Source organism: Tenrec ecaudatus, chromosome 4 (assembly GCF_050624435.1).
Source record: "Tenrec ecaudatus isolate mTenEca1 chromosome 4, mTenEca1.hap1, whole genome shotgun sequence".
NCBI lineage: Eukaryota > Metazoa > Chordata > Mammalia > Afrosoricida > Tenrecidae > Tenrec > Tenrec ecaudatus.
In genome coordinates, this window is record NC_134533.1 from 116,539,553 (window position 1) to 116,560,170 (window position 20,618).

General features: G+C 56.6%; 1 protein-coding gene across 1 annotated transcript in view; it reads right to left on the reverse strand.

Moving 5' to 3' along the window:
• The window catches only part of DSCAML1 (DS cell adhesion molecule like 1), a 391,665-nt gene that overhangs the window by 92,749 nt on the left and 278,298 nt on the right, over positions 1 to 20,618 (reverse strand). The window contains exons 5-9 of the mRNA XM_075547828.1: positions 14,053 to 14,199; positions 7,112 to 7,390; positions 4,914 to 5,189; positions 1,853 to 2,149; positions 144 to 416 (exon numbers count right to left, since the gene is read on the reverse strand). Of these exons, the coding sequence (XP_075403943.1) occupies positions 144 to 416; positions 1,853 to 2,149; positions 4,914 to 5,189; positions 7,112 to 7,390; positions 14,053 to 14,199 (1,272 nt within the window). The remainder of the gene's footprint in view (positions 1 to 143; positions 417 to 1,852; positions 2,150 to 4,913; positions 5,190 to 7,111; positions 7,391 to 14,052; positions 14,200 to 20,618) is intronic.

Below are 20,618 nucleotides of genomic sequence, written 5' to 3' on the forward strand. Positions count from 1 at the left end.
CACTGCACTCTCCTGCCTCATCCCCTTTCTTCCAGTTGTCTGGCCAGGCCTGTCTTCCCTCGCCTCCCACTCACTCAGGACTTCCTGTTGCTGTGTTGGGGCAGGCTGGGGAGGGGGCACGATGGTGGTGGTGGGGGGGCTACCTTTGACGGCCACATGGACACTCTGGCTGATGGAGAGCTGGGGCTGGATGAGGACGCTGCACAGGTACTCGCCCTCGTCCATGCCCTTCTGCACGTCGGTCAGCTTGAGCGTCCCGTTCTCGAAGACCACCTGCCTGTGATTGTCAGGCAGCAGCAGGGCATCCTTGTACCACTTGATGGAGTAATAGGGGTAGCCGATCACCCTGCAGTTGATAAGGGTGTCCCGCCCGGCGACTGCCGTGATGTTCCTCATTGCCCGGATGCTGGGGGGACCTGGACGGGAGTCGGTGGGAGGGGGGAAGGTAGGGAGAGAAGGGGACAGGAGGTGCTGTCAGTCAGGGACAGTCAGGTACCCTGTGTGCTGTTCTCAGCTGCTTGGCCTCTGAGATTTCCGAGGGGAAAAATGCAATGGGGAAAGGGTTTGGGGGAAACCCTTTTGTTGAAGGCTAAAGGCGGAGGCTGGAGTTGGGGTCACGGGATATACTCTTGGATACGCTGCAGTGGGAGGCAGGAACCATCCCCTGAGCAGAGAGGCAGGACTACATGCCCAGTCCTCAGCCACACCTATAAGTGCCTGTGAACTGGCTGGAGGGGGCAGGAGTGGGGGGCTCCTTTCAGGGGAGGTTCAGTGGAAATGCAGAGACTCTGTACTGTTCAGTCATTTTGGCTTGGGACCAAAAAGGACCTGAGCTACAGGGGATGTTTGCAGGGCCAAGGTCTTCATGGGATGAGCTGCTGGTTTCCCACAGGTCTTGTGTCTTGTGGGCCCCTGAGGAACAGCTACAAAGGACGTTCCACTCTTGCAGATGGGGGCGGCAAGTGTGTCCTCAGCTGGGCAGGGCATGATGGGGGAACCCTAAGTGTTCTGAGGGCCCATGCTATGGTACTGGAAGGGTGCAGAAAACCCCTAGCTTTACGCTCCTCACCCAGAAGATGAGGGGGCCCTGTGGCCTTGGGATGCCTTGGGGCAAGGTAGCCTCTCTCTCCTGCCCCCCAGGTCCCTGACAAGTCCCTGGGGCCAGGCCCCTCCCCTCTGCTCTCCTGCTCCTCCTCAGCCTTTGGTCAGGGACCACTGGACCTGCCAGACCCCACCAGGCTGCAGGGCTGAGACTGTCCTCCTTGTCTGAGACACTCTGGAGAATCGAGGTGTGGGACCAAACACCTGGAGGAGTCTCCCTTCACCCTGGAGGCTGCCTTCCTTGGGGAAACCCCCCCAACCCTGTCCCCAGCCTCAAACCGCTCCTCTAGTTGGCTGAGGGTCTGGTGGGGTGGGGTGGGGAGAGGGGCTGGCTTGGGAGGAGATAATGCCCTGGCTCCTTGCAGTGGGGGCATACTGGGAGCCAGCCCTGGGGGACACCCATATGTAAGGTCAAGCCTCATCCTTGTCCTTGCACGTCTGGTGGGACTGGTGGATGATAGCAGGTGGCCAGGGCATCTGATGGGGAGGAATGGGGCAGAGTGGGTGGGAGGGCAGGTAGAACTGGGAGACAGCTGGGAATGGGAATGGGGAGGGGGTGGGAGGGTGAGCTACACCGGACAGACACATAGAGTGGATGAGGGACTCGTGGCCAAGGACAGTGGGTGGGGACGTGAGGAGGCGGGAGAACCTGCCCCGAAGTCACAAGGGCGGTGCATACAAGAATAATGATCACACAGAGCTGGCGGAGGAACTCAAAAGCCTATTCTGATATTTAAATGTAGACAGGCACCTCTTACGTTTATTCGCGCCTGATACTCAGCACTGCCCACCGAGTTCCGAGCCGTGCACCGGTACACGCCCCCATCTCGGATCTGGGGGCCCGTGACGTTCATGTGGCTGATGGTGGTGCCATCCGACATGGTGTACTGGTTCGTGCGGTGGCTGCCGTCCCGCAAGATGGGCTCGTCGTCCAGGGCCCAGGTGACAGTGGGGGGTGGGGCACCCTTGGCCGCGCACATCAGTGAGAACTGCTCCCCGGGATTGACCACCTTCTCGCTGAAGGACGAGACGATGCGGGGGGTGCCGTCTGCAGGGAGCAAGGAGCCCTGTTCAGGGTGGCCGTGCCATGGAGGCCTGTCCCCCAAACCCCCTGCTCTGTGCGGGCGAGGGGGCCAGGCAGCAGCCGCCGCCATGGTGATGAGGGGCTTTCGTGCTCATCAGTGCCTGTGCAACTCACACACCCTGAGAGGTGCCCATCGCTGCTGCACAGGGGAGCCCAGAGGTGCGAATCCTGCCCGCCACGGCTGCGCTCCGCTACTTACCCTCTCTGAGTCTTTCCATCTCCTCGTGGGTAAGGGCGGGAGGAGATCCTTTGGGAAGGTCACACGGGTCAATGCGCCTGAGACCTTTAGCAGGTCATTGTGTCAGATCATGGGGATCCACAGGGTTTTCCTGCCTGATTTTCGGAAGCAGGTCACCAGGCCTCTCTTACTTAGCCTGGGAGCTCTGCCTAAACCTATTCACCCCGATGGAGGGGTGGTGGCCGTGGGTGGGAGGCATGGACTGGAACGGAAGAACCTGTGTCTCCGGCACCCAAAGTGCAGCGGGCGCCTGTTCCTCTCAGGTCCTCCTTGGGCCCCTGACTCCTTTTAGCAGGAAGGGAAACAGTCCTGGGAGGCTCACTATACGTGGGGCCACGACCTGAGTGGGCCAGCCTCGCCAAGCCTGAGTGCCCTTCCCTCCCTGAGACCCAGACAGCTGGGGAGGGGCTGGTGCCACAGCCTTGCCAGCCACCCCGGGGCCTAGAGGAAGACCGCCGATGAGGTGGGCCGACTCGGCAGCAGGCATAGCACGTTCAAACGCCACCGTGAGGCTGGCAGGCCGGGCAGGGTTTCCCTCCCTGTGCACAGGCTTGCATGAGCCCAAAGCAGATTTGGGCTCCTCATAAAAGGGACTGGGCGGGGCAGGATAGCAGGTGGGCGGAGCTCTCTAACCAGGCTTTATTTCTTGGCTAACTGTGCCACCCTGGACAACACAGTTAATCCCTGTGCCCCAACGTCCTTGCACAGAACAGGGGGTGCCACTATTACCCACTCTTCCACATAGGCTGCTTGCCAGGGTTGAAGTTGGCATTCAGTGGGTGCTGTGGAGCGTGTTAGCAAGAGGCAGGAAGGAGCGAGACCAACGCAAGTGGCTCTCTTTACATGCGACCCCCACACCCACTTTTCAGATCAAAGGCTGGTGTGGACCCCAGTCCCCGCCGCACTCCCAGTCCCCACCCCGTTCGTTTCTGGGGAGACTCTTATCTAAAATCCAGAGGCTGGCTGGGCTCTGGCAAGGACTGGGGGTGCCGACTGGGGAATCCCTTGGACTTTGATCCCTCCTCTCCTCTCTGCCCGCACACCCTCTACCCCCTTCCCCAACACTCCACCTTTCTGGCTGGCCCTCCTTTCCCTCTGCCCACCTCTGATCAGCCTCCTTTTCCCTGTCTTTGCTGTCCTTTCACCCAAACCCAACCCACCGCCACGGAGTCGGCCCTGACTCCTAGAGACAGAGGCGGTAGGACAGCTAACTCTGTGGCCACTCCTTGTGGCCTCCTTGGGGAGACCATGCCCTGGGTGTGGGTGGGGAGGTGCCCTGAGAAGAATCCACTGCTGTGCTTCCTGGAGGGAAGAGACCGGGGATTTGTCAGGACGACCGGAGGGGCTTCAGTGAGGTGGTCTGCGGAGGGTGAGGAATCAGGGCTCAGGCTCAGTGGGTGCCTGGCCGCCTCCCCTCACTCCCTCACCCCAGAGTGAGGGCCTACCGGCTAAGACAGCAGAAACCATGCCTGGTCCAGGGACTACAGGACTTGACTGGTTGGTGTCTCTATTACCACAGTGAAAACCCGGGGAAGGAGGAGGGTCACGGGCTTTTGGGTTTGCCTTTTTTCCCTTTTCTTTTTTTAAAAATAGCAACAAAGGAGGAAACTGGCATGGGGGAGCCACTAAGCTTGGGATAAAGCCCTCTGCCAGCCCCCACGGCATCTCTGTGCAAGGAGGCCAAGGCAGCTCTTCCACGTGCTCCCGGCCGGGGCGTGGCAGGCGGCCTGTGAGCGGACATTCAGTTCTCATGCCCCCTCTTAGCCAGTGCCTGAGGCAGCAAACCACCTGAGCAACTGCACAGAGGTCCCGGGCCTAGGTGGTGGCAGCTTGAAAAGGCGAGAGAAGTCAGTGGGGACCCCAGCCTGCGACATGGGACAAAGCCTGCAGTGCAGAAGGATCAGGCTGGGACAGAATTCAAAGTCAAGGTCCTTGACAATACTCTTCCAGGGTTTGTGGGAGACAGAAAGTCTTCAGGGCCCCAAAGACCCCTCTAATAGTGAAGTGCTGGTAATTTCAGGGGGCGGAGGCCATAGAGTCTCCTGGCTGAGAGGGAGATCAAATCCCAGCTCTACTCTTTAAGCAACTGACTGAAACCTGTTTCCCAACTGTCAGGTTGGCCACGTGGAGCCCCACGCAGGGTCCTGGGGCCCCTGCCTGATCTCAAACCAAACCCGCTGCTATCGGGTTGGCTTCAACTCATAGCAACCTTGTATGGCAGAGTAAAACTGCCCCTGCGCATTTCTGGGGCCGTAACTACGGGAGGAGACAGCCTTCCTTGTCTTGCTATGGGTGGCCAGTGGGTTTGAACTGTAGACCTCATCTAAGCAGCCTACCGCGCCACCTGCTCTCACCATGGTCCCTGTGGCAGGACAGTGGGATGGGGCTGGGGCAGGGCACCTCCTGGTTGGGGCTTGGGGAGTCTGGGGTCCTCAGTGAGGGACAGCCGGGCCCTGTGCCGCGCCCCCTCTGCGCTGGCCATCCACTCACCCTCCAGCACGATGATGGCAAAGTCCTGGGCGGTCTGGGCCTTGCGGGTGGCGAAGCACTGGTAGGCCCCAGAGTGGCTCTTCTGGGCCGCAGTGATGAGCAGGGTCTCGTTGCTGAGCCCGCGGATGGAGATGGCGTCGCCAGGCAGCAGCGGCTCGGTGTTGCGGTACCAGCGGATGGTGAACTCCGGGGAGCCCGTCAGGGCACAGGAGAGGATGACTGTGCTGCCAATGCCGGTCTTCAGTTTCTTTGGTGTCAGGGTCACATGGAGGGGGTCTGGGCCACGCCGGTCAGGGGTGCGTTGGTGGGAAATGGGAGGAGAGAAAGAGGAGGAGGAGGACTGGTTGTGGGTGGAGGGTGTCTGGTGTAGTCCCTGGTCACGAAGGGGCCTCAGGGGTAGAATAACCGGTCCCCGCTCCCCAAGACAAGCCCACTGCCCATGGATCAATTCTGCTTCATAGCAACCCTACCGGACAGAATGGAGCTGCTCCTTGGGGTCTCTGAGACTGTACGTCGTTATAGACGCACACAGCTGCATCTCTCTCCGCATCTACTGCAGAGCAGGCCTGGGGAAACCACCTCACTGTGGTGGAGTGGATATCTACCCACAGGGACCCTAAGGGACAGGCTCCTCCTGCACACCTGCACCTCTTGCCTCCAGTGCTCATTGCCCCACTGCATAATCCCCACCCGCCCTTTGAGCACCACCCAGTCCACGGTACTTCAATAGTCTTCACCAGCAGCACAAGTCAAAGGCACAGATTCTGCTTCATGTCCAACTTCAATGTCACACGTCTATGGGGCGACTGAAAATCCCATAGCCTGGGTCAGGCCTGCCTGGCCACCACGGCCCCTCCATGGCTGGGTTGAGGATCCCTTTCCTGGACCTCCCTTCAGACCCTGGGCACCAAGCACATGCCTTTCCATCAGCTCTGCTGTCTGGCCTCCCTCTGACGGGGACGTCATCTTCAGAGGATTGCTGTGGCCAGGGCCAGGCCTGTCCCTTGGCTTGGTGGCTTGTTCAACTCTGCACAAGTCAGTGCCAACTCATGGCCACCCAAGAGCAGGCTAGAGCTGCCCCTTTGATTCTCCCAAGGGACACATCTTTGTTCTTTTCTCACTGGTGGGTCTGAGCTGCTGACCTTGCCTCCCAGTGTCCTGGGCCCTCTCTCTGGCTCTCCAGGGGGCTCTGGCTTGCAGAAGCCTGGGGGCCCTGAAAGGTGGCCGACAGGCAAGGGGAAGACTTCATGTCTGCCTGGGTCAGGGAGTGTCAAAGCAGACCGCTGTTCATGCTTGGTTCTCCGTGCTCACGCCCTGAGCCATTTCAAATGAGAGGATTTCACATTTGCCCGGCAAATGTCAATGCACAGGAAGTAGTCCCAGGGTTCTGTGCCGTCTCCTTGCCACCCCTGCAGGGGCCGGGGTAGGATGGGTATGTGTATGGGGGGCAGCGGGGGACTGGAAGAACCCGACCCGAGGCCGGGTCACATGGCAAGGGGCAGGGGAGGGGGGTGCCCCTCATCCAGGTTCTTCTGCTGATGTTAGCCTCTTTGCCTTCCTGTGAGGTTCATGGTGTGTGTGAGTGTGTGGGGGGTGTGGTCTGCTCAGGCTCCTGGGGTTCTGGGGAACAGGAAAGGATTAGCGCTGCTGTCAGGGGGAGCTCCTAGTATGGCCAGTTCGGTTGTTTACACAGGGTCTGGCCTCATGTCCTGTTAAACCTTCCCAATGTAACTCTGGGGTGGGACCCAGTACATCCTCTGTGGTAACAGAAATTCACGCCAGCACTCTCTCCTTTGGTACCAGCGAAACTGATGCCTGCCACAGCCCAGGCGGTCCTGCCCCCGTGGGAGCTCGGCACTGTAACCCTGAATTCCTTTGTCACCCAATTCCATTCTCGTGATCTCGAGGGGTGGGGGCAGGCTGGGTCAGTCTCCCATTTTATAGACAAGGACCCTGAGCACCTGTGAGGCAACGTGGCTCAAGTCCGTTTCCATCTGAAAAGACTGCAGTCAAAAGGCAAACCTGATTTCAAAGCCACGGTTTCCCTCAACACACCCAACTGCCTTCTCCAGCCACTAGGATTAATGCTGGGCTCAGCCAGTGGGTCCTGCTGCTGCCCTTTCCCCCCGCGACCTGGCCACTGGGGCTTCACCATTTTGACAGGAGACGAACCATCCTCACATACCCACCCCACTCACCGATGACCGTGAGGATGCCAGTGGCCTCTGCTGAGCCGAAGGTGTTGGTGACCTCACAAATGTAGGTGCCGCTGTCCTCGGTCCGCAGGTCACTGATGGTCAGCCCTGTGATGCGCTTGGTCCAGCGGCTGTCGGCCGGGAGGGGTCGGCCATCCTTGAGCCAGCGGATGGCAGGGATGGGGTAGCCCGAGGCGGTGCAGGGCAGCTCCACAGTGTGGCCGGCCCACACTTCCCGGGAGTGGAAGCCGTCCAAGATGGTGGGGATGGACTCAGCAGGGTCTGCAAGGCAGAGAGGGGCAGCAGCCCAGGGTGGGGAGGGGAGATAAGGCTGAGCATGGGTAACCACTGCCTGAGGACACCGAGGAGCTCTAGAACCATATTTCCAGGCCGACTTGCTGTGTGTCCTCTCTTTGGATCCCCCTCCTGGCACCTGTCTGAGCCCTGGGGCCAAGCACTGGGAGCAGGGTCTGGGAGGAAAGCAGGTATCAGGTGACATCAGCTGGCTCAAGGGACTTGCTCACTGGGAAGGGGCTCTCCGACATGCATTCTCCCTCTCTGCTTCACACGCTCACTTTCTCATTCTTCCTCTGTCTGTGGGTCCATCACTCTCACCTTAGCTACCCCGCAAGCCCCTCTCTAAAGGCAGCCCCTGAGACCAGTGTCCCTCATAGCCTGTGATCCCTGGAGCCCTGTGATCTCTCAGAAGGAAGTCTGAACCCCCAAGATCTGGCACAGAGCAGGGTCATGGCCATTGAAACAAACATGCCCGAGAGGGAGTGTGGCAGTTACATAATCTGGTGTCAACTTGAGACTATTAAGAATGAAGAGGTGGAGTCCAGCCTGTCAATCAGGTCGCAGCTTGATAACCTATTTGGAGGCACTATGGAGATAAATCACTCACTGGAGGTCAGATATACTCTTTGTCTCTCTGCTGACAAGACAGATGGAGCTATGCTGATGGAACCAGAGCCCTAGAGCTGGAGAAACCACCTGGAAACGCACATCTGTGCTGAGATGCTTCCACCAGCACTGGATACACAAGACTTTTCACCCACTGGCTCGTGATCTTGCTGCGTTCAGCATCATTGCATGTGTTGTGTGAGTCTGAAGAGCAATTTATGGACTAGTATCGACATATGGGTTAATATCGGCCTTATAGACTTAATCTGGGCTGGGCTGGGATGTTTTCTTAATGTACAATTGCTCTTTGATATAAAGTTCTTTCTTATACACATATACGTGTATATGCATTTGTTTCTCTAGTGAACCCAGACTGACTCAGGGAGGAATGGTCTGAATCCACCAGTGGCTACTAATCAAGGTTGTGGGATCTGCTCACTGTCGTTCAGCGCAGTCTAGGTGACCTCCACTCACAGCAGTCCCAAGTGACGGGAGAACTGTCCCACGGGGTTTTCTTGGTTATAATCCTTATGACACAGTGGTTATGCATTGGTCTGAGAGCCGCAAGGTCTGAAATTCGGAACCACCAGCTGCTGCTCTGGGCGGGAGACGGGGCTTTCTACTCCTGTGATGAGTTGCAGTCTGGGGAACTCCCACAGGGTCTCTAGGAGTCAGAAGCGACTTGATGGCAGCGAGTCTTCTTTACGGAAGCCCATCACTAGGTCCTTCTTTCATGGAGGTAGTGGGGGGGGGGATGTCAAACTGCCAAGCAGGTAACCATGGTGCCACCGGGACTCATGGACCAGAAAGGGGCCGTGGTCTGCCAAGGATCACAATGCAGAGGTGAGATCAGGAGCCCCCTGGCCCTGCCTCAGCAGATCAGGTGCAAGATGGGATGGTCTGAATCATCTAGCACTGGCTTTTCCTTCACGGGGCACGGGGGAGAGCTGCTGCCCTCCGTGACAAATGAAAAGTCCCCACTCTCCACAGCTCATTTCCCTTGGACAGAGGAGGGGCTCGGATTCCTCCTTTTTGGGACAAAGACTTTCCAGAAGACACCCTGCTTCCTCCTAGCCCCCCCCCTCCCCGCAACACACACACACAACTGGCTCTTCCAGAAATGCCTGTGGGGGTTCAGAAGGAGCCCCAGGGTTTGGGATGCAGAGGGAAAAACCCAATAGAAGCACACGCATGGAGGGAGCCCTGGCCCTGTGTGCTACAGGGCACGACTGTGCCCCATGGGTTCTCGAGGCTGTAGCTTCTGGAAGCAGATGGCCACACCTTCCTTCCAAGTCTCCTGGCGGGTTCTCGTGGGCTGGCAGGCAGCCGAGGGCCTAACCATTTACACCACCCAGGGACTCAGGTGCAAATCTGGACTGAGCCCCTGGTCGCGGGATGACCTTGGGTCAGTCCTCCAAGCTGGCAGAGCTCTTGTTTACGGATCTGCAAGGTGCCCAGGAGCTTCCTCCCAGGCCCAGGCACGCATGGTGTTTGTCGGCCATCTACGGCAGAATGCATGTCAGAGTGCCTTCCCCCAACGAAATCGATTATGCAGATGTGCGGGCAATTACTATTCAGGGCACCCTCCCTCCCTGCCAGGCTCTGTGGCCGCCCCCACCCTCAGCCCTGTGGGAATAGTTGGGATAAACAAACCCGTGCCAGGGAAGAATTACTCAATGTGACACTTAATTGATGCAAAATACACAAATTCCGTGGCACACCGCAGAATTTACAAGCGCAGGGGCTGTCAGGGTGGTGGAGGGAAGGGCAGGGGGGTGGGAGAGGGCTGAGGGGGGGGAGGGAATTAATCACCGAGTCTCAGGCGTGAAATTAAATTCTGAGGGAAAGAAACCTCTTTCATTACTCCAGAGCAGAAGTGAAATGCTGCGGCGAGTACCCAGCGGCAGCTGGGGGGCAGAGGATGCTGCCAGCAACCTCGTGGGGCTGGGGGCGAGTGGGAGGGACGAGCTGATGGGCCGGCCCGGGGGGTTACTGAGGGCACCTGGAGATGCTGGGGTGGACAGGGTTGTTAGGAACACAGACCCTGCACTGGACTCGGGACGTGGTGAGCCGGGGGACGTTTTTGCTAATGCAGATAGTGCCTGTTCCATGGAGTGGTTGAGGGGCTATGTGGGCGCAGTGGGGGGCGCCCATGAAAGCCACCATTAGGCGAGGGTGCGGGAAGCCCCCCCTGAGAGCGAGCACGGAGCGGTGTCATCATGCTGCCTCTGGAGGGCCCCAGGTATTCTCGCAACGGCCTCCTCTGATTTGGAAAATGTGGAACAATGAGCGTGGACCCTTGGGGCGCCCGCCCCCAGGCAGCAGGACTCCGGATGAAACCATGGATGTCCCCATCACAGTGGGCACAGATCCCGTGGCGTCGGGCCCATCATGAGGGCGCAGGCTTTTCACCTCTGCTGCTCCATGCCACCCTCATGGCAACCCGTCCTATGGCTGGCAGAACTGAGGCCATGAGTGGTGGCGGAGCTGAGATGGTGACAGGCTTTGGGCCTTTTTCCAACCCTCCTCCTCCTCCTCAGCTTACCTGCCTTCAGCAAGCCTTCAGAGCCACCAAGGAGCCCTGGTTAGAGCCTTGGGCTGCCAACTGCAAGGAGGGCTGTTCAAACCCACTGGCTACCATGAGGGAGAGAGAGGAGGCTGTCTGCTCCCATAAAGATTCACGTCGTCAGAACCCTACACTGAGCCTCCGTGGGTCGGAATCGAGTTGATGGCAGGGGCTGGGCTGAAGGGACCACAGACAGGCATGGCACCTGTCCTCAGGAGGTGGCCGTCCGTTGACAGGGCACACTTGCAAAGGGATCCATCTATCAATCTCACACCATTAGGGGAGGGGCGTTCTCGGCACAAACATGCCTTGGGAATGTCGTCCCTTGGAAATTTTTTTTCGACTGAGATCCTCTCTGCCAGGTGCCTCCCCCCTACCCCACTGCCACCCAACTCTGCTCTCCAGCTGCTGGCTCTGAGCTTCTGGCGAGGGGGGAATGATGCCCCAGGCTGCCCATCAGCCCCGGGGATGCTCACTGGCCACGGCCACTAGGATAAACCATCTTGACTGTGACCAAGGCCCAGCCTGCTGTCCACCATCTCTGGGGAGCAGGTCTGAGGAGGCTGGGGGGTGGGGGGCTCTGACGCCCACCCCCCTCCCTCTGCATTCCCTGCTCTCGTATCAGGTGCATTTTTGCCGAGATGAGCAGTTTACAGATCCTCCTGTCTCATCTCATCACCGGGCTGTGACACTCTGCGGGCACCCCTCCCCAGTGCCTTCCTTCTGCCTGGAGATCTCTCTCACCCTGTCACTGCCGCCTCCCCCTTCCCACCGCGCTTTGTTTCCCTCCGCACCTCCCTTTGGCTCCTTCCCTGCTCAGCGCTCTCTCTGGCCCGTGCATCTCTGCGTGTCTGGCTGGCCGGCTGTCTACCTCCATCTCTCTCTCTCTCCCCTTGGTCTGTGCTTTGTCGCTGGGTCTCTCTGTGGAGTCTCTCCCCCTCCCTTCCTCGTCCTCTCCCCCCATTGGGGAATGAAGAGGCTGAAGGAGAGGTTCTCCCCACCCCACCCAGTGTCTTTCCTGAGGAGTCCCGTGGGTTCTCCACCCCACCTCATCCCAGGGCAGGAGGTCCATGAGGAGATTTTTAGGGTGAAGCCCCCCCCATATATGCCAGAGGAAGAGAAAGGAGCCTGTCTGTGGGGAGGGGGGAGGGATTTGAGTGCCTTCTCCACTTGGTATGAGATATATGCAAATGAGATGCAAAACACCATGCAAACAAGCTGCTCTAATCTGGAAGGGAATTGGACTGCGATTCCAAAGTGAAGCCACAAAGATGGCGCTGCGCAGTGCGTGGGCGGTGGCGGTGGCGGGGAGTGTCTCTCCGGCCCCCTGGGACCATGGTTTCCTTTGGCAAAGTCCACAAACATTTGCTTAGCACCTAGTGTGTGCCAGGCGTGGGGCACGGGGCATGCCTGGTTCATCAGAGAACACGCCTGATGCCTGCTGTCCTGGTCCAGCCTCCAAATGGGCCCTTGGGAGTGACGGGCCCCTGAGCAGTGGCATCTACGACCAGAATCGTTTTCACCAAACCGCTGACTGTCACCTGCAGACAGGAGGTCCAGAAAGGTTCTGGACCGCGTGGGTTTCATCCTAGAACCCAATGGAGGCCTAGTGGCCCAATGGTCGAGAGCTCAACTGTCTAGCGAAAGTCACTAGCAGCTCCGTGGGCGAGAAAGCCGTCGATCTGCTCCCAGGACAGTGACAGCCGAGAAACCCCTCTGGGGCAGTCCTGCTCTGTCACAAGAGGGGCGGGGGCTTGACAAGAGTCGAACTTGACGGGGAGGCCCCAACCACCACAAGCCCAGCACAAACATCGGCATAGGATGGAACAGAATGGAAGGTCTCGGGTGCACCGCCTGCGTGTCTTAGAAAACAGCAGTGTGCAGTGTGTAGGCTATGATGAAAACAGCTGTCTGTGGGATGGAGCTGAGCTCATTTGAAGGCCAAGGCTCCAGCGCTCTTCCTGAAGGGGCATGTCCTTCTGAACTCTCTGTGACTGGAGTATGCATGTGGGTGTCCCGTGGGTCCCTGCTAAGCCCAGGGTTTGCATTCTGGCTGAGCTTCCTACAGGTGACATAGTTAGGAGGAAATGGCTTGGCTTTCTTAAGATTTGGATTTCCCACCTGTGGACACAGGAAGGGTGATACCACCTCCCAGGGTCCTTACGGTGGGCAACCGGCAGCACTCGAGTGACTGCTCAGGAAAACAAATGCAACCACCGAACTCACTGCCATCGAGTCAATGCTGACTCAGAGTGACCCCTGCTGGGTTTCAGAGGCTGTAACTGCGCACAGAATTAGAAAACCCAGTCTGTCTTCTGCAGAGCCACTGGTGGCTTTGAACCGTCAACCACGCAGGTAGCAGCCCAATGTTCCCAGTGGATTCAGTAAGTGAGGGGGCTTCAAAAAGGGCATGGGCGCATTCCTTTGCCTTTTCATTCTGTTTTCCGCCAACGGTTTGAAACCTCCTCCTATTAGCATCCAGAATAAGACTCCTGTGTTCCATCTAGAGATGCTTCTTGTTTATCAGTGACATTCTGCCCGCTTTGAAATGTGGAGAGCTGGCTTACGATCAAAGAGACACGTACGATCGTCAATAAAAATGGAAGGGTAAAAACCACGTAGAGATAGGAGGAAATAAAAAACCAGAAACCAGACAACCCCAATATGTCGTCTAGTGTTTACTACATGTGAGGATCAGACTTCATCTAGGAGCATGCAGGCAGCAAGGACCCCAAGAGGAAAAAGGGGTTGCGTGGCATGCCACTGCCAGGGAGTGGATCCTTTGAACTGAGAGCAGCCCCACCCTGTAGTAGGACAGAGTAGAACTGCCCCACTGGGGCTCTGAGACTCAACCTTCCCCTTCTTTACAGACTGCCCCCTCTTTCTCCCTTGGAGCGACTGGTAGGTTTGAACCACCCACCTTGCAGTGAGCAGTCCAAGAGCAGCACCAGGACTCTTTATGAGCAGTTTAAAAACCCACCATCATTGAGTGGATTCCAATTCACCGTGATCCTCTAAGGCAGAGTAGAATTTCAGCCACGGTAATTCTTTACAGTCTGGGGCTTCAGAGACTGCAGTTCTTCAAGGGAGCAGATAGCCTCCTCATTCTCCCTCGGAGCGGCTGGTGGATTCGAGTCGCCGACTTTGAGGTTAGCAGCCCAACACAACCCAGGATGCCACCAGGGCTCCTTTCTAGTGCCACAGTCCTCATGATCAGACACATGTCTGACACATCACGTGACTCTCCTAAAGAGGTCAACTTCCTGTGGCACACAGTCCTAAACAGCATTTCTCTCTGGAGTCCTTGCCTGAGAGGCACCCAAGTCAACCGGGCAGGATCCTTGAGTGGTTTCTGTACCCATGCTCATAAAGTGCCTCTCTGAGCCCTCTGGGCTCGGGGAACTCTCCCGATCTGTGGTGTGCATATGTGCTCTTCCTAGACCCCACCTGCCCTCCACCCACCCTCCGGGCTTACCTGTCACAGAGAGGCGGGCCCCGTTGCTCTGCCGGGTCTCCCCGCTATACTTGTGCTTGGTGATGCAGCGGTAGGTGGAGAGGGCGTCCTCCTTCTGCACATCTGAGATGTACAGCCCGCCGTGGTAAGTAATAAAAAACCTGTTATCTGGAGACACAATCAGGACATGGCCCATTACTCCTCCGGCTGGGCACGCCATCCGAGGCAGCTCTTGCAGTGGGGCTCCTCCCAGGCCACAGTGGGGAGGGCTGGTCAGAAAGGGGCTCGAGGCAGTGGGGGCTGGAAAGTCAGGGAGTACGTCCAAAAGATGAGAGCGTTTCCACACAGAAGGCCATGACAAGTAGAGATAGCAGCATTTATGCCTCTAACCGTTGACGCTGCAGGTTAGAGGCCGCTGGGCTTTGGAGTCCATCTGAGATCTGGGTTTCAATTCAGTTCTTCCCCTATTAGCTGCAGGGCCTTGGGAAAAGTGACATCCCCTGTCTAAGCTTTATCTGTAAGGCAGGATGCACAGAATACTTCACACTGGTGTGTGTACCAGATTTTAAAGAAAAATGTGTCTGTCATGTTTGGCACCCAGTAAGTGCTCACTCAGCAAATACCATACATGTGCACCTACGCATGCGCACATACGCATTGCCCTCGGGTTGTTCCAGACTCCGAGACACCTTATGGTACAGGGTAGAACTGACTCTGTGGCTTCCCTGCGGATTTCTAACTCTTTTTCGGAGTAGAAAGCCTCGTTTTCCTCCCAAGGAGCAGCTGGTGGTTTTGAACTGCTGACCTTTTGGTTAGCAGCCCAACGAGTAAACACTATGCCACCAGGGCTCCATATGTGTACATGCCCACTGCCAAGGATGCCTGGCAGTCCTATCAGGGGTTTCTGGGACTGTACATCTTTACAAGGTTAATCTTTTACCAACCAAGTGGCTGGTGGGTTTGAACCACTGACCTTGTGGTCACCAGCCCACAGGACCACCAGGGCTCCTCCACAAGGACCAGTGCTCATCATCCTCATGTCTCCTGCTTAATCCAGCTGGCCTCCTGCTTCTAGAGTTTTCCCAATTGCTCCTTCTTCCCTTCTCTGTCCCCCACTTTCTCCCTTCACTTTCCCTCCCTTTGACCCTCCCCCATTCCTTCCCACCATATGCCAGGCACTTGGCTGGTGGTAGCAGGGGCTCAACTACCAGTTTCATCTGGTCAGGGCAGAAGATGGCAGGACCGATGCATTCGCTTTGGGAGAGCAGTAAAAGGCACCCCATTATCCTACTGCTTCCTCTGACCTTGCAGCTAACCAACGAAAGGCCTTCGCCTTGCCGTGCTGCTGCTGAGAGCTCCCGCTTGGCCTGGTCTCCCTTCCCATCTAGGACAGACAGCTAGGTACGGACTCAAACCTGGGCCTTAGCATTGATCCCCAGTGAGCCCATGCCACCTGCAGCCTGTGAGCTCCTGCCCTGTCCTTCTACAGCCTTTGGAAACACGGGGCTGGTAGATGGCATGTCCCCACCACATGCCAACCCTGACCTCATGCTCCAATCCACTGGGATCCAAAGGTGACAAAGATGTGGGAGCACGTCCGTCGCCACCCACAGAGGAAGCATGGAGGACCCCTGGAGCCGCTCCCCCACCGGGCTCTGCCGAGGCAGTTTGTCTTCCTGTTATGACACCCGAAGTCTGATGCAGACGCCCTCTGATCATCTATTTTGTAACTGCAACTGGGATGCAGAACTACTGGAGGGATTGCTGCCACTCCGCGTACCGGGGCGGGGGCTGTCGAGACACCCAAGGAGAAGCTGGAGAGAGACATGCCAACAACAATGGAACCGCACTGTGCCAGTGGCTCCCAGGCGCCCCACCCTGGGCAGTGATGCCCCTGTGGTCCCACTGCTCCCAGCACCCCAGGCCCCACAGAGCGCTAGGCTTTACGGAGATTTTAAGCAGGGGGGCTGCAGCGGTGATGGTGGGGAGCTGGGGTTTCTATAGCAACAAGCAGCTGCTGCATCTGATGTTTCACATCCTTCATTGTCCTCATTTTCCCCCTCCCCTCTCCCCTTTGTGCATATTTAATTGCAGTAACATTTTCCGACACAGTGAACTGCTCCTCCTGAAACAAAGGCGGGCCGCAGCCAGGGGCGCACAGCACGGAGAGGGGAAGACGAAATCAGGGGTATTATGTTAATCCGCTCTGGGGAGGGGACGGGTACACCATCCTTCTGCATGTTTGATGAGCATCAGATGGTGGACCCTGCTGGGGAAGGGAAGGAGCAGAGGCCTGCGGAGTGAGCAAGGCAGTGCGGGGAGGCGGGAACCAGAGCCAGCTGGCGGGGGTGCCAGGGTGGTTGGGGCTGGATGGCACTGCTGGCCTCCAAGCTGGTTCGAGCAGGGTGCCCTGGTGGGCTGGCAGCCATCCTCTGCACCCCAGTGAGATGAACCATCCCTGGAACGGGCAGAGAGGAAGCTACTCTACATCCCTGATGCCTCCTCTTAGACCTGGATGCATCCAGCCCGAGAGAGGGGAGAGAGGAGCTTCCGGGGAAGCCAGCATGACCAGGTCCAACCAGGTCCCCAGGGCCACTGGGAAATGTGTGTGTCGGTCTACTCGGTTTAGCACATTCAGTGTGTGTGCGCATGCGTGTGTGTGTGTGTGTCTGTATGTGAGTGTGTGTGCAGACTCGAGTGAGTGTGTTTTTGTGTGTCTGTGTTTGAGTGTGTGTGTTCATGCAAATGCATGTGCTGATGACATCTGGAATCCCTGGGTAGAGCAAACAGTGCAGACTGTTACCCAGAAGATGGGTGTTTGAACTCACACCTCACCCAGGGGCATCTCAGAAAATAGGTCTGGTCATCTGCGTCCCAAAGGCCACAGCCTTGAGAGCCCCACAGAGCCATTCTATTCTGCACACACAGGGGGCGGTGGGTGGGGCTGAGTCAGGATTGGCTTGATGGCAACTGGCAATGGCCTTTGGTGGCCACAGGCCAGGAGTACCGGACAGATGCAATGACATGCCCCAAATGGTCTTGACCCACACAAGGCTCTCTGACCCCAAAAGATAGCAACAGTGTTCCCCAGCTTCCACCAGAAGGTCACTTTCTTTTGGCTCCAAGCCCAGGACGGAGGGTCAGAGGACCGGGGTTAGCTGATGGGGTCCTGCAGGCTGTGGTGTCACCTGCCATGCTGCTCATAGCCAGGGGTGTGCTGCTTGTGGACCCTTCCCTTCCTGCCATCATCAGAATCTCTGAAGTGATGACTGCAAGCTGATGTATGTGTTCTGTAAGCCCTCTTCCGGTGGATTTGAGTGTGCAGCTGAGCAGGGAAGGCCAGGATCCGGCGGACCCGTCAGGACCCTTGTACTTTGGGAGTTGACGTCTCTATGCGCACAATGTGCCCAATTAATTCCATTCCCCTTCAGGACAATGGAGATGTAGGCAGTACCTCATCACAAGGCTGTTGGAGGATTGGACGAAGCAATATAGTGCTTGTAAAAGTCCCTAGGACAAGTCCCGTGATGAGAGCAGATGGCAGATTGGAGCCAGCTCCTGGCTCCCGAGCCCCCCAACCGGAGCAGGATGGGTGGGGGTGGGGTGCTACTCTGAGGCTCTGAGCACAGGTGCTAAGTGAGCTGACAAAATCTTTCCTGGCTTTTTCTAAAAGGTCAGAGTGCTGGGCCTTGGAGACTCCTGGAGCTGCGGGAGTCACGGAGAGGTAATTGATAGAGACCTCTAGCTCCTGGCAGCCCCAGAGGGCCGGGTAGAACGTCTTGGCAAAAGAGGAGCCCTCAAGCTGATCTCCGGAAGGGTGAGGGCAAGTTTGGCGAGGAAAGGCTGACAGGCAGAGGCAGCAGTGGGAAGGGGTCAAATGGGAAGATCCCTCCCCAGGCTCTAGAGGAAGGGGAGGGGAGGGGAGGGCAGGGAAAGAAGCAGGGAACAGCAGCCTCCTAACTGCCCCCCTGGCCCCCACCGTTGTTCTCCACATGCAGCCAGAGTGATGCTTTAGATTCTAAGATGCCTAGCACCTAAGCCAAGCCATGTGATTCCTTTGCTCACAAGCTTCCCACCTCCGTCTGAAAGCGGTGCCGGCTACAAAATAGGTACTCAGGAAACATTTCTAGGAAGAACGAGCGCCTAGACCTTCCCCAACTCCGTGTACGAGATCATTCTAGTCCCATTTCACTCTCTGGGAAACTGCAGCTCAGAAAAGTCCGATCCTTGCTGGAAACTCCCTTCCTCTGGGAAGCCTTCCTGGACTAACCCGCAGTCTTAATTATTGACTGCTGCTGGAATGGAGGGACTGCAGTAGCGCGGTGGGTGGCTTCGGCCACGGGAAGTCATCTCACTGGGTGGGAGGCTCCCACTCTCTGTCATCAAGTGGAGGCCGGCCTATAGGGCAGGGTAGGACGACTACCCCTGTGGGTTTATAAGACTGTAACTTTTTAATGGGAGTAGAAAGCCCCATCCTTCTCCCTCGGAGGAGCTGGGGGTTTTGAACTGCTTACCTTGTGGTTAGCAGTTCAACTTGTAACCACTACGCTGCCAGAACCCCTTGCAACGGAGGCTAGAAGTTCAAGTTCAGATCGTTAGTTCCAGAGGAAGCCTTTCTGATTTTTTTTAATAGGGGTGGGGGGTGGGCCTCCGCAGGAAGGTCTTCGTGTCTTCGGTTTCTGCTTTCTGGATCCTTGGAGGCCTGTAAGTGTCCTGGCATCTAGCTTATCCTGCCTCGGCTCCCTCCCTTGCTTATTTCATCTCTTGTACATCTCAAGAGAGGATCCAAGATGGCGGCCTAGGCCTATCGACCAGCCAGATCCGCTAGCGCAGAGACTCAGATCACCAAGGGCAACAGAGGAAGCCAGAGCTTCAAAGGAAAGAAGAGAAAAGTGGATCAAATGCCCACGAGAGGAAGAGACTGCACAGACAGTGAGCAAGGAGCAGTAAACCGCCAACCAGCAGAACGTGGCCATTTTGAATGACTGTAAGTAGTCTTCCAGTTGGAGCAGAAACCAGATAACCTGCTCTGCTTACCCCACTGGGGACTGGCAACCAGAGAGGTGTGCTCCCTCTTACCTTGTGAACCCTTCGGGGGACTAGCCTGTCCCCCACCCCCCTCCAACCTCCCACTGCTGGTGCTGCACCACTGCTCCGGCCTTGATTTACATTCTAATTCCCCTCCCTCAGGGCCATTGCTTGTTTTTATTTTCCTTCATTTTTTGCTCTTTCCTCTTTCTTTGCATCCCCTTTTTGGATCCTGAGGAGTGGGTGCCCATCCCTCCTGTGGTTAACAGCACCTGAGCCCCCGCCCTAAGCAGATGTGTGTCCCCGCTGTGTCTGCTGGCCAGCATTTCACCAGTACGGTGCTGCGGTATTTTCCTTAAATTTTTCTTCATCTGAGTTCTTCTCTCTCCTCCTTCCCCTCATTTTTCTTGTCTTTTTATCATTTCTTCTCCATCTTTTTTTTTAAATCCCAGGGAGTGGGTGCCTGTCTCCCCAGCCCTCTGTGGAGGCTGATGCTCACTCCCTCCATGTCCCTACGCTTCTTGCTTTATATTTTTCTCTTTAGCTCTTTCCATTTCATCACCCCTATTTTTTCATCCATACCTCACTCTGGCTTAAAAAAATTCAGCTGAGTGGGCAGTGCCCCCGGCACCCCCAATCCGTGTTTGTTAGTGTGGCGCCAGACCTTCCGCGTCAGTGCGCGTGCTCTGCAGGGCCAGCACACTTCCACGGCACTCAGTTTGCAGCTGGCACGGACACCTGCCATCGTTTGCTTTCTTCTCTTTCCTTGCACGTTTCTCAGCAGGTCCTCCTCCCTCCACACTCTGCGTCTTCTTCCTTCTTTCCACACACCTGTACCTCTTAACCTTTAAAAAGCTGCCCTACTTGTCCAAGCAGTTTGGGAACCAGCAACCCTTCTCAGTCCTACACATCAAAGCTGTCACCGCGCTCCCTGGGTAAGTGGCCACCACTTGCTCTAGCACCACTGGACTGACAACAGAGGGTGGCCAGCAGACTTTCAGATGTTCTGCAAGATCAGCAGTCAGCCTCGAACCCACGGTGCTGCACCACACAGCCTCAGGGACAACAGGATGCTTCAAGCAACGCAGAAGAACAGGACAAGATGGCCCCAACAAGTGGCCACAACAAGGGACCCGGAAACCTTCTAGAGGGGCCTTCCTGGTCGGAACGACCTGAGAAAGAATTCAAAAGAATTATGTTCAGGCACCTTCCATGAGCTCAGAGAAAACTCATGGGGTGGGGGGGGGGGGCGATCAAGAAAAACACACACAAAAAAACTATAGAATCATTTTTTAAATATAAGCACAAATCATCAAAAGAAATGAAAAATTAGAAACCCTACAAATAGAGTAAAAAGAAATCTAGAAGATTAGCACTAAAATTTCAGAAGTAGCTAATGCATTGGAAGGACAAAGGAGTAGAAGTTAATCAACTGACAACAATGTTGGCAAGATGGAAGACAAGTCCCTCAATACTAACCTATTACAGGAGTAATCAAGGAAAACAACGAAACGAAACAAAAGACAAAGGAAAGAAAGCTGAAGAATTACATAGGACAT